Genomic DNA, 13,911 nt, shown 5'->3' on the forward strand with positions numbered 1-13,911 from the left:
GTATAATGTGTTCTAAAATCAGGTAGTGTGAGGCCTCCTACTTTGTTCTTCTTTGGTAATGCCTTACTTATCTGGGGACTCTTTCCTTTCCATTTGAAGTTGGTGATTTGTTTCTTCATCTTATTAAAAAATGCCATTGGAATTTGGATCAGAATTGCATTGTATCTGTAGATCACTTTGTGTAGAATTGACATTTTCACAATGTTGAGTCTTCCTATCCATGAACAAGGTATGTTTTTCCACTTCTGTAGGTCTGTTTTGCTTTCTTGCAGTAGTTTCTTGTAGTTTTCTTTGTATAGGTTTTTTATGTCTCTGGTTAAATTTATTCCTAAGTATTTTATCTTGTTGGGGGCTATTGTAAATGTTATTGATTTGATGATTTCCTCTTTGAAGTTCTCTTTGTTGGTGTAGAGGAATCCAGTTGATTTTTGTTTATCTTGTATCCTGATCCTTTGCTGAAATCTTCTATTAGTTCCAGTAGTTTTCTTGTGGATTATTTGGGGTTTTCTGTGTATAACATCATATCATCTGTGTCTTCTTAGTCATCTAGTGCTGCTACAACAGAAATACCACAAGTGGATGGCTTTAACAAAGAGAAATTTATTTCTTCACAGTAAAGTAGGCTAAAAGTCCAAATTCAGGGCATCAGCTCCAGGGGAAGTCTTTCTCTCTGCTGGCCTTCTCAACAGTGTTCCCCCAGACTTGGAGCTGCTCCGCACAGGGACCCCTGGGTCCAAGGGACATGCTCTGCTCCTGGCACTGCTTTTCTTGGAGGTATGAGATCCCCTGGTCTCTCTGTTCACATCTCTCTCATATCTCAAGAGATTGCCTCAGGACACAGCCCAGTCTTGTAGATTGAGTCCTGCCTTGCTAACACAACTGGCACGCATCCTCCCTCATTAACATCATAGAGGCAGGATTTACAACATGTAGGAAAATCACACAATACCAGGAATCATGGCCCAGCCAAATTGATACCTACATTTTTTGGGGGACAAAATTCAATCTGTGACAATCTGCAAATAGAGATACTTTTACTTGTTCCTTACCAATTTGGATGCCCTTTATTTCTTTTTCTAGCATAATTTCTCTGGCTAGGACCTCCAGCACAATGCTGAATAAGAGTGATGATAAAGGGCATCCTTGTCTGGTTCCCATTCTCAAGGGGAATCCTTTCAGACTCTTGATTTAGGATGATGTTGGCTGTTGGCTTCGTATAAATGCCCTCTATTATGTTGAGGAATTTCTCTTCTATTCCTATTTTGCTGAGAATTTTTATCATGAATGGGTGTTGGACATTGTCAAATGCCTTTTCTGCATCAATTGATAAGATCATGTGATTCTTGTGTTTTGTTTTATTAATGTGATGGATTACATTGATTGTTTTCCTAATGTTGAACCATTCCTACGTACTTGGTGTGAATCCCACTTGGTCACGGCGAATCATTTTTTCGATATGCTGTTGAATTATATTGGCCAGAATTTTCTTGAGGATTTTTGCGTCAATGTTCATGAGGGATACTGGTCTGTAATTTTCTTTTTTTGTGGTGTCTTTACCTGGTTTTGGCATCAGGGTTATGCTGGCTTCATGGAATGAGTTTGGGAGTATTCCATCCTTTGAAACGAGTTTGGGAGTATTTCATCTTTCTCAATGCTGTGCAATACTTTAGTAGTAGTGGTGTTAACTCTTCTCTGAAAGTTTGGTAGTATTCTCCAGTGAAACCGTCTGGGCCAGGCCTTTTTTTGTTGGGAGTTTTCAAATTACCTTTTCAATCTCTTCTTTTGTTATAGGTTTATTTAGTTGTTCTACCTCTGTTTGTGTTAGTTTAGGTAGGTAGTGTGTTTCTAGAAATTTATCCATTTCCTATAGGTTTTCAAATTTGTTAGAGTACAATTTTTCATAGTATTCTGTTATGATTCTTTTAATTTCAGTTGGGTCTGTTGTGATATCACCCATCTCATTTCTTATATGGGTTATTTGCTTCCTCTCCTGTTTTTCTTTTGTCAGTTTGTCCAGTGGTTTCTTGATTTTGTTGATCTTTTCAAAGAACTGGCTTTTGGTCTTGTTAACTGTTTCAATTTTTTTCTATTCTCTATTTCATTTAATTCAGCTTTAATTTTTATTATTTGCTTTTTTCTGGAGCCTGAGGGCTTCCTTTGTTGCTCTCTTTCTATTAGTTCTAGTTGTAGAGTTAATGTTTTGATTTTGGCCCTTCTTTTTGGATGTGTGCATTTATTGCTATAAATTGACCTCTGAACACTGCTTTTGCAGTGTCCCAAAGGTTCTGGTAGGATGTAGTTTCATTCTTGTTTGATTCTATGAATTTCTTTATTCCATCCTTAATTTCTTCTATAACCCAATAGTTTTTGAGGAAGGTGTTGTTTAGTTTCCATGTGTTTGATTTTTTTTTCCTTGTGTTTTCTGTTACTGATTTCTACTCTTGTGGCTTTATCATCAGAAAAGATGCTTTGTAAAATTTCGATGCTTTGGACTTTGTTAAGGCTTGCTTTATGGCCTAACATATGGTCTATTCTGGAGAATGTTCCATGTGCGTTGGAAAAGAAAGTATACTTGGCTGCTGTTCAGTGGAGAGTTCTGTATATGTCTGTGAGATCAGGTTGGTTGGTTGTGACATTTAGATTTTCCCTGTCCTTACTGAGCTTCTTTCTGGATATTCTGTCATTCACTGAAAGTGGTGTGTTGAGGTCTTCTACGATTATTGTGGAGCAGTCTATTTCTCTTTTCAATGCTGTTAGAGTTTGTTTTAGGTATTCTGAAGCCCTGTCATTGGGTGCATAAATATTTGTTATGGTTATGTCCTCCTGGTGTATTGACTCTTTAATTATTATATAGTGTTCTTCCTTATCCTTTGTGGTGGATTTTGCTTTCAAATCTGTTTTGCCAGAGATCAGTATTGCCACTCTTGCTCTTTTTTAATTGTTGTTTGCTTGATATATTTTTTCCGTCCTTTGAGTTTTTGTTCGTGTCTTTTAAGTCTAAGGTGTGTCTCTTATAGGCAGCATATAGACAGATTGTGTTTTTTAATCCTTTCTACCACTGTCTGTCTCTTCATTGGTGCATTTAGTCCACTTACATTCAGTGCAATTATTGACAGGTATGAGTTTAGTGCTGTCAGTTTGATGTTTTTTTTTTGCTGTTGTTGGCAGTTTCTTTGTTCCACTTAATTTTCTGTGTGGAGTCGTTTTTCTTTATGAATTTTCTTTTCATCCTTTTCGTTGTTGTTCATTTTTTATTTGCTGAGTCTTTATGTTTTTCTTGTTTTTTATTGTGATGTGTAGGATTGTTAGTTTCCTTTGTGCTTACCTTAATGTTTACCGTATGAAAGATCTTTGACTACATTATTTAGTCTCTCTTTTTTGTTTTAATGTTGTCGTCTTTTACATATTGACATCTTTATTTCCCCATTTTCAGTGTTTTAGGTTTGATTTATTTGTGACATCCCTGTGTTGATATCTGGTTGTTCTGTCCTGTGTTCTAATCTTGGGTTGTTATCTGATGTTATTTATAACCCTACCTGGAGGACTCCCGCTAGTATTTTTTGTAATTTTGGCTTGGTTTTTACAAATTCCCTAAACTTCTGTTTATCTGGAAATGTCCTCATTTCACCATCGTATCTGTTTTGCTGGCTATATAATTCTTGGCTGGCAATTTTTTTTCTTCAAGGCTTTATTTATGTTATCCAATTGCCTTCTTACCTGCATGGTTTCTGCTGAGTAGTCAGAGCTTACTCTTACTTACTCTCCTTTGTAGATTACTTTTTGTTTATACCTAGCTGCTCTTAAAATTCCCTCTTTATCTTTGGTTTTGGCAAGTTTAATTATAATATGTCATGGTGACTTTCTTTTGGGAACTACCTTATGTAGGGTTCATTGAGCTTCTTGGTTAGATATCTTCTCATCTTTCACAATATCAGGGAAGTTTTCTGCCAACAAACCTTCAACAGTTCTCTGTATTTTCTGTTATACTCCTCTCTTCTGGTACTTTAGTCACTCATAGGTTATTCCTCTTGATAGAATCCCACATAATTCATAGGGTTTCTTCATGTTTTAAAATTCTTTTATCTGATTTTTCCTCAAATTAGTTGGTGTGAAGTACTTTATCTTCAGTCTCACTAATTCTGACTTCCATTGCCTCAATTCTGCTCCTATGACTTTCTATTGAGTTGTCTAATTCTGAAATTTTATTGTTAATCTTCTGGATTTCTGATTGCTGTCTCTCTATGGATTCTTGCAGCCTGTTCAGTTTGTCATTATGCTCTTGTATAACCTTCTTAAGTTCTTCTATTGCTTTTTCTGCATGTTCCTTAGCTTGTGCCGCGTTTTGCATGATCTCCTTCCTGATCTCTTGAAGAGCTCTGTATATTCATCTTTTGAATTCTGCCTCTGGTAATTCCAAGAAATTCTCTTCCTTCAGAAGATTTCTTGATTCTTTGTTTGGGCACTTGCTGAAGCATCATGGTCTGCCTCTTTATGTGATTTGATATTGACTGTTGTCTCCAAGGCATCAATAAGTGTTTATATTTACGTATTTTATTTTTGTTTACTGTTTCCTATCTTCTTGTTTTATTTTATTTTGACATGCCCAAATAGGTTGCTAGTGTGAGCTAGTTTGATTATTGGCACCATTGACGCTCTCACATCCTGTCTTTCACCTGTCATCTAGAACTGTTCCTAGGTGTGTTAGCCCAGGAGTTTGTTTCCTTTTCTAGTATGGATTCAACTCAAGTGTCCCGGTAGTCTGTCACCATGTGTGTGATGCAGGCTGTCACCTACTGGCAGGGGTGATTGGTGTTGGTACAGGTGTCTGGCTGCAGTAGGGGGTCATACACTGAGCAAGGCAAGGTGCTGGTGGCTGCCCCTGAGTGTCTGGGAGGAAAGTGTGTCCCTGTTCCCTAGAGCACATAGGTGGGTTGGTTTTGCAGCCAGACTCCGGGTACCCAGTGCTGTTGGCTGTAAGGACTGGGAGGCACCACCTATTCTTGGCTCCCTGTTGCAGGTGGCTACGTGGCATGGTTGGAACCACCTGTCCTCAGGCCCCTGATGTGGATAGGTGAGGACTCTGCTTAATGGGCAGAGCAATATCAAATGTCATGAACCTGCCACTCCACCTTATAGCTGATACAGTTGAAATTAGGCTTCAGTATATAGCCTGTTGTACTGTGATAATGAGGGCCTATGCTGTTGAAATGGGCCCACACAGGTCTATGCATGGGTGAAAGGCATTCAAAGTCCGTGGACCCATTATGCCTGTGCTTAGACAAGGAGCTGTGCCTGCCCTGAGTTCCTGGCTTAGGGGAGCTGGCAGATTATTTTTTCCTGTTTGTTAATTTGTTCCCTTTCCAAAGCCAGGATAATGGCTTAGGGTGCGTGACAGGTCCTACTTCCAGCCCAGGGGACATGGCAATCGCTGAAGCCAGCCCGGACCTGGTGCAGAGTGGGGAGGGGGCATGTAAGTGGAAGAAAAGTTCTTCCCGAAGGGGATGTTTTTTGATCCACATGGTAGGTTAGATGCATGTACTTATCTTTTGCTGATTGAACACTGCTTCTTGCTGGTTTTGGAGCGTTAAGGAGACTCTCCACAACTTGGTCTCTCCTGATGTGGAAAATGTGTCCCGAGTGCCACTACTTGTCTCACCGCACATGCCAGCTGAACCAGCCCACAGGGTGCAGGTTCCCATCAGGCTGGGTCTGGCAACTGCTCGCTGCTTCTAAACCGTCTCTCCTCCTCCTGCTGCTCAGTCCAATTCATCAACTTTGCCTTTGATGTTCAGGGCTCTTAGATTGTCATATGTAATCAATTCACTTATTTTTTTGGGTCTTTGTTATAAGAGGGACCACAGGAAGCATCTGACTACTCTGCCATCTTGGCCCTGCCTCGAAAATGCTTAACTTTGATGTTGGTTTTTGAAATAATCGTTTCTTCCTCAAAAAATAAAATAAAATAAAAACAAACTAAGAAACAGCAAATGATTATTATGGTTGGATTAGGCTATTTTGAGCTCAACCTTGGAGTCCAGGGAGAAGTAGGATGGCTATTAAGGAATCATGTACTTTATGCTGTACCTCTACCAATTAAAAGAATTTTTCATAATTTATTTAATATGTAATCATCCGTATTATGTGTATTATGGTTTCTGCAGTAAAAATGAATATTTCTGGCAGTCCGTTCCATTGTGGAGTGTTCTAAATGTTAGAAAAATCTCTTCAATATTGCGTAGATTTTTTTCCTGTATAATGTCCATGGTTCCTATTTGTTTTACTTACTTCTGGAGTTTATATAATATATAATTGCTTTTTGTAACTTCTCAGATTCCACTTCCAAATATGTTTAGTCATTTTTCATATAGTACTTCTTACAAATTATGTATTTAATCACCACACAAAGGTAATGTCATATGGTTCAAATTATATTTGAACTTGTATTTTCCATGAGATTCACATTGTGGTTCTTCTTGAAGGTTTCACAGATGTATAACTATAAATTATCCAAGTAGAACTCTCTTTTTAAAAATGTCTTTATTAAAAAAGTAAAGAAAATATAATAAATAGAAAAATATTTTAAGCTATTAATCATAGTAACAAATTTAAAATAGAGTTGACTATCTTCTATTGTCCTTTCCTAGCCTCTGTGTGTTAGCCTTACCCTCTTCTGTTGTTGAATTTGACTTGAATTCAGCTAAAAATTTATTGAGGAATTTGGTAGGCATCAGGCAGATAAAAGATGAGTAGAATAGTGTCCTGTATAGATAATAAGCTTTTGAGGAGAAAATCATGTTACACCTGCTGAAATTTTGAGTTAGCTGCCAAAAAGACACACTTTTAGAAAAGTATTTCAAAATGATCAGTTTTAGGATTAAAAACTACCACCTAGCATCATTAACTTGTATGAGAAAACAGCTGCCACTTTTTTTGTTTTTTGTTTTTAAGTAATTTGTGGTTTTACTGCATAATACCTCATGCAGTACTTCTCGCATACCTTTTAATAATGCAGAGTGTGGTGGAACCTTTTTTCTCACTGATGAATTCATTCCTCAAATGATCATATTCATAATGGTCAACCTGCTTTTATATTGCATTCAAACCTGTTGTCATCGAGTCAATTCTGACTCGTAGCGACCCTATAGGACAGGGTAGAGTTTCCAAGGAGCGGCTGGTGGATTCGAACTGCTGACTTTTTGGTTAGCAGCGGACCTCTTAACTACTGAGCCAGCAGAGCTCCATTAGTGTTCTTTACAAAACGCATTACAAACAATTTTTACAGGATGAAGTCTGTTCTCTGAGAATGTTTATCTAGGAACAGGATCTGACTCTTTTCTGTTTCAGAATTTTAAACATAAAATTAGAATGTATTAGATAATGTTCTTGAAATCATTACTTATTGTTAGTTGTCTTTGAGTCAGTTATGACTCATGATGACCCCATCTGTGCAGAGTAGAACTGCTTCATAGGGTTTTCAGGGTGCATTGCCAGGCTTTTCTTCTGAGGCACCTCTGGGTGAGTTTGAAACACCAACTTTTCAGTTAGTCATCAAGCACTTAACCATTTGCCCTATCCTCTGTAACCACTGCGCCACCGGGGCTCCATCAGGCACCTGTAGGCCTAAGCAATTCTTCAGCAAAAGGCTGGGCACATGACCCCTACCAAATAAAAATAGAATGTCTAAGGTAAGCTGTGTGAAATTGTCACTAGTGAAGGAGCTGGCTTCAGCTCTACATAGCCATTCATCTCTTATTTTCATTTTATTCTCTTATCTATTAATAAAATATTTTAAATATCTTAGAATTTAAAATACTGTATTCTTTGCATTGAAGTTCTTTTAAATATGAGCTCCTGATTTTGCTTTTTTACTCAAATTTTTTTGGTTGATTTGTTTTCTTCCTTTAATAACTCAGATATTTGTTAGGAGCATTTCCTTCATCTTTTAAAATTTTCATGTGAAATTATAATCCACGGCTTGGTTTGAATTTTGTAGATTTATTGGTTATCTCTACACTATTGGTGTTTATATTTAACACACAAGCCTAACAATGCAAACTCATTGCCGGCTTTATCATACTTCAGACCAATACAGGCCACCTTCTCAGGGAAGCCTTCTCAAGCATCCCGTTCTTCCCTAAATTTCTCATCCTCTCCACATTTGTTTCATGTACTTGTTAACATCTAACATGTTAGATATCTCACCTGTCTGTTTTACTTATTTTCTACACCTGCCTTCTCGTCCTCTGGAAGATAAATTCTCTAAGGTCAGGGTTTGTTTGTTTTTTTCATGGTCGTTAAGTCCTCTGTCCACTGTGCCTAGAAGAGTGCCTGGCCAATAGCAAGTACTCAGAAGCGTATTTTCTGAATGGCAAAATGAAAACGGTTCAGTTCTTCCTAGAAGGTGAAGGAGATGGGTGCAGAAGAATGATAGTTGGGGGAGCACCACATAGCATGCAGGCAAAGACGCTGGTGTCACGGAGTCAGAACTGGCCACAAGAGAGCTGTTTTTTTACTCGACAAAAAGTTTAGTTTTTAATTTTACTTCCTTGGGAGCCCTCACATTACCTCCTCTCTTCGACCCTGACTCATGTTTCTAACCCCTCGCGTCTTGTAATCATCTGAGTTTGTGACTCTCGGAATTGCCCCTGTTATGAGCGTGAGGCGTGTGCTATATCATGGGGGAGGCATAACTGATAAGACGGTGTTAGGTCCTCTAGACCTCAGTTGTCACATACAGACATAGGACTTAGTTTGTGGATGGTGGGAATAAAGGCACCATGTGACTCGTGCTTTATGGTCGATGGTGATAGTACAAGGATCACTAGAGGAGGAAGAGATTTGTCTAGAAGATACATTTTTGGACATTTGCATTTGAATTATCACCAACTTTTTTTGAAGGGTAATTCATCAGTCTTACATTTTTATCTGAAATTATTATTTTGGATAACCAGTTGCCATCAAGTCGATTACAACTCACAGTGACCCCACATGTGTCAGAGTAAGACTGTGGTCCGTAGGGTTTCCAGTGGCTGATTTTTCAGGAGTAGATCTCCAGGCTTTTCTTCTGAGGCCCCTCTGGTGAGCCTTTTGGTCAGCAGCTGAGCTTGTTAACTGTTTTGACCACCCAGGGAGGGACGTACATAGTAATTATTGTTGCTGTTAGTCCAATTGAAATACAATGCAAGCCACATAGGTAATTGAAATTTTCTGGTAGCCACATTAAAAAAAAAAAGTAAAAAGAAACAGGCAAAATTAATTTTAATAATGTAGTTTACTTAACCTGACATATTAAAAATACTATTATTTCAACATAGAATCAGTATAAAAAAAAACAAAAACCAAGCCCAGTGCTGTCGAGTCGATTACATTTTGGATTTCAATGTGTGTTTTAGACTTACAGGGCATCTCACCTCGTTTCAAGTTTCAGTAGCTACATATGGCTAGTGGCTACTATTAGAATGTGCAGCCTTAATATTTAGGTTGGAGGGTCTGTTGTTTATTTAAGAGCCCTGGTGGCACAGTGGTTAAGCCATTCAGCTGCTAACTGAGAGGTTGGTGGGTTGAACCCCCACCTGCTCTGCTGGAGAAAGCAGTCTGCTTGTGTAAAGATCACAACCTTGGAAACCCTGTGGGGCAGTTCTGCTTTGTCATGTGGGGTCACTAGGAGTCAGAATTGAATTGACAGCAAAAGGTACTGTTTATTAAACACCACTGGTAATAGGTGATGTGTTGCTGATGCAGTTGAGAATTCGGCACTGGAGTTGTCAGCACAGAGGTACTGTTGTAGAAAGCTGCAGAAGCACAAGGTATCATCCATCCAGAGTGTAGTTAAGGAGAAGAGAAGACCAAGGAAGTCATTTCTGTAATTACTCCTGTACTCTAAGCTCAGGAAACTGAGGAATAATTAGCGTCATTAAAGCCAAATAAAGAGGGTATTTCCAGGGGTGTGGGATCAGCCCTTTCAGACACTGGGAATCGCTCAGAAAGGTTATGTGAAGAAAGACCCATCGTATTTGTCAGTGAGGAACTCTTCTGTAACTTTGTGAAGGAAGAATTCAGTGGGATGGTGGGGTCAATTTATTTTCACTTTGATTTGGAGTTAGTATAAGTGAAAGTACTTCTCTTTCCCAATGTCTTTTTTTAATAATCGTATTTTTACACTCCCATTTTAATGCTCTGTGCCTAAGATCTCTTCTTGTTTGTCAATCTCTGCAACACTGCATAAAACCAATTTTATTCATAACTTATTTCTTTAGCTTGAGCTGAGTGGCATTATTTAACTGGAATTATTTATCTGCAGTTGTCTTGGAAAGGGCATATAGATAACTAACAGTCACCTAAAGAAATTTCCTTAAATTCTAGATTTCTTTATAAAATTAAATTTTGAATAGCAAAAGAAATATAAAATTTAATATCCTACATTTAAACTATTAGGAATGGCATATGGAAAATTCATATGTACTCATGCTAACTCAGCAATTATACAATTTGATATTCTGGATATTTTTAGATTAATTTCTCTTTTCTTTCTTTAGTCATCAAGAGTTCATATAACTAGAGCTGTCCTGGAGCAATTTTTATCCTTTGCAAAATACCTTGATGGTTTATCTCATGGAGCGCCTTTGTTGAAACAACTTTGTGATCATATTTTATTTAACCCAGCTATCTGGATACACACACCTGCAAAGGTATATATTTTAGTTTTATTCATTTTATTTTAGTATAATATTATAAATTATAATTACTGCACCTAAACTATCTGAGAGAAAACCTTTGAATTTTTTATATTATCATTTAAAGTTAATATGAAGCAGTTTTGGTAGGTAGGCATACTTTCTGGTCATTAGCGGTGCTATTCTGGTGATTTCTTTAGTTAACATTTATTATGTTTGACTAAAAGGGGACTGTTATATGGTGATATGGTGAGAGAAGGTATGTTTTTGAAGTGAAAGAACAAGGTATATCTTGAGTTATGTATGCTCATATTTTTGGGGAAACCCTGGTGGTGTAGTGGTTAAGAGCTACAGGTGCTAACCAAAAGGTCAGCATTTCATATCCACCAGGCGCTCCTTGGAAACTCTACCGGGCAGTTCTACTTTGTCCCGTAGGGTCACTGTGAGTCGGAATCAACTCGATGGCAGTGGGTGGTTTTTGTTGGATGCTCATATTTGCCGTAACTGAAAATGTAGGACCTGTTTGTGTTAGTTGATGAAATTACATTACAATGCAAGTTTCTGACTTGAAAATCAGTGCTATGGAATATGATGAAACCCGTTAAATGGAAGAGGATTATAGCCATACTATATTGTTTTCACTCTAGATGCATTGTATCTCACAATATATATAGGGGACCAGAATTTATTGTTTGATGTAATGAGAAAATAAAGTATCAAAGATCAGATTATTAAAATAAATGAAACTGCAGTTAAAAATTAAGCTTTGTGTAACACTGCGTTCTGAAGACTTTGGTGTGATTCATACATTTCCAAGGAAGAGAATTGGAGCACTGATCATTTAAACAGTAGTAGAAGAGAAAATAACAGGAAACTACAATATTTTTATGCAGTTAACACACACCTTCTGTGTTTGTTTGCCAAGTGTGCCCTTCCCCCATGAAGTATTTTCATAAGTGCCACTATGCCATTTTTTTTATGCATTACTGTAAAAAAATTAGCATAACGTGCTTATGAAAATATTTCGTGGGGTGAGAGCATGGTTGGCAAACAAAGGTAAAAGTGCACGTTATCTGGGTAAAAGCATGGTAATCATTTCATGGGGCCCTGGTGGCACAGTAGTTACATTATTTCAAGATAACTGGTCATTGTGACTCGAAAATTGCTTTTGTTTTGCATACAGAATTTATATTGATATATAAATAAGATTTGTTTAAAAATATATAGAAAACCAAAACCAAACCTGTTGCTGTTGAGTCGATTCTGACTCACAGCGACCCTATAGGACAGGGTAGAACTTCCCTATAGGATCTCTAAGGAGCGCCTGGTGGATTTGAACTGCTGACCTTTTGGTTAGCAGCCATAGCTCTTAACCAGTACACCACCAATGTTTCCAAAAACAGACAAACAAACAAAATATGTGTGTGTGTGTGTGTGTGTGTGTGTGTGTATACATATATATACATTAAATAATCATTTTTATAGGTGTCATTATAAAGTTATGATTATTTTGCATACTTGAATTTAGTCCTATAATATCCTAGGGGAAATCATAGTCAGGGACATTTTTTAAGAATTTGAGTGGAATTTTATAGTTTTCAAATCTGCCGCAAACTTTGTTTGAACAATGTTTAATTTTTGATTTTTGTTATGACTCATGATGTTAATATTTGGACTAAATCCAAACCTTAAGTTTGTTCACTCTTACAAAGTGTTTGCTTTGTATCTGTATGCTCACATGGTCAGATTTTGCCAGCTAAACATATACTATGATAGTAGGTTAAGAAAATTTGAAATGACATGAACTTTTATGATATATGTGAACGACAGATCTACTCCTCACTTATCAACATGGTTAGGTTCCAAAGACCAGGTGTTATGCAAAAATTGACATTATGCGAGAATGGAGGACTACCTCATCAGATCACAAAATGGAGGATGACTACATCGTTACATAACTGCCAAATTTCATTGTTATGCAACTACCCAATTACATCATTACATAAGTGCCAAACCAGTGAGAATCATGGCCCAGCCAAGGTGACACATAACCTTAACCATCACAGCCAGTGTTACTCTTGCCTTACACCTCAGCATTCATTACTGCCAGACATACATCATTAATGTGCAAAATAGTTGGATAGTACATTTTTTACTGTTGTCATAAATGTGAAATGCTGGGTAACGAGATGGTCAATAAGTGAGGACTAGCTGTACATAATTTTTCCAAATACCATATAGCTGACTGATATTAAAAAGTAATACTTCTACTTACATAGTTGTGTTCCTATCAAAGATTGTTTAAATATTGATAGCTATTAGATTACCTTTATCAAAATAAATTTTGTCAAAATGTTAGTTGTAGATTATTTTCTTTTTAAAATAGAAATGATAAAAATTTTAAAAAGTTATTTTTAATCTCATAATAAACGATCATTCCCTGTCCTTTACTCATTAGCATGTAAATTAGAATAGAATGCGTATCTGTAATATAAACGTGTGAGACATTTTAAATTTATTAGAATGCTCTATTGTTGCTACTCTGTATTAGGTTCAACTTTCCCTCTACACGTACTTGTCTGCTGAATTTATTGGAACTGCTACCATCTACAGCACGATTCGCAGAGTGGGAACAGTGTTACAGCTGATGCACACGTTAAAATATTACTACTGGGTCATTAATCCTGCTGACAGTAGTGGCATCACCCCTAAAGGGTTAGGTAAGTACAGCAGTCCCACTGTGTGTATGCTTGGCTGTGATTGTTGTGTGTCCTGAGCACTAGGACAGTCGACAGATGTGCACGCTTGGGAAACTATTGCTGAACTGTTTGTTTCCTTATGTAGTAGGCAGGGTGGAATATTGAGAATTGTCTGTGGTAAAGAAAAGTCTGTAGCTCTGCAGTATTAAATTAGTGTTGGAATAAAGGCAGGTAAAAATAAGCAGCATTCTATGTTTTAGCTTATGTGCCTTTTCTTGATTCAGGAAGATACATGTATAATTTTACAGTGATACTGGTCATGGCCAGTATGTTTTGAGATTGTTACTTTTTCTTTATATTTTTATTCCAAACTTCACCCTATGTTCACAGTTCAATAGAAGCTGATTTAATTCTTCTCTGCATCTTCTTTGTTGTTTTAAAAATATTGTCATTCTTTCAATTATGTAAAAAATACATGCTCATTATGGAAAAATAATAAAGAAGAGTATTAATCATAACCCATACTGCAGGAATATTTA

The 13,911-nt window shown here is 37.1% G+C and overlaps 1 protein-coding gene across 1 annotated transcript in view; it reads left to right on the forward strand.

Moving 5' to 3' along the window:
* Window positions 1–13,911, forward strand: part of NBEA (neurobeachin) — a 685,423-nt gene that overhangs the window by 81,257 nt on the left and 590,255 nt on the right. Inside the window, exons 11-12 of the mRNA XM_023740363.1 lie at window positions 10,536–10,688; window positions 13,225–13,393. Of these exons, the coding sequence (XP_023596131.1) occupies window positions 10,536–10,688; window positions 13,225–13,393 (322 nt within the window). The remainder of the gene's footprint in view (window positions 1–10,535; window positions 10,689–13,224; window positions 13,394–13,911) is intronic.

Source organism: Trichechus manatus, unplaced genomic scaffold (genome assembly GCF_000243295.1).
Source record: "Trichechus manatus latirostris isolate Lorelei unplaced genomic scaffold, TriManLat1.0 scaffold00153, whole genome shotgun sequence".
Classification (NCBI taxonomy): Eukaryota; Metazoa; Chordata; class Mammalia; order Sirenia; family Trichechidae; genus Trichechus; species Trichechus manatus.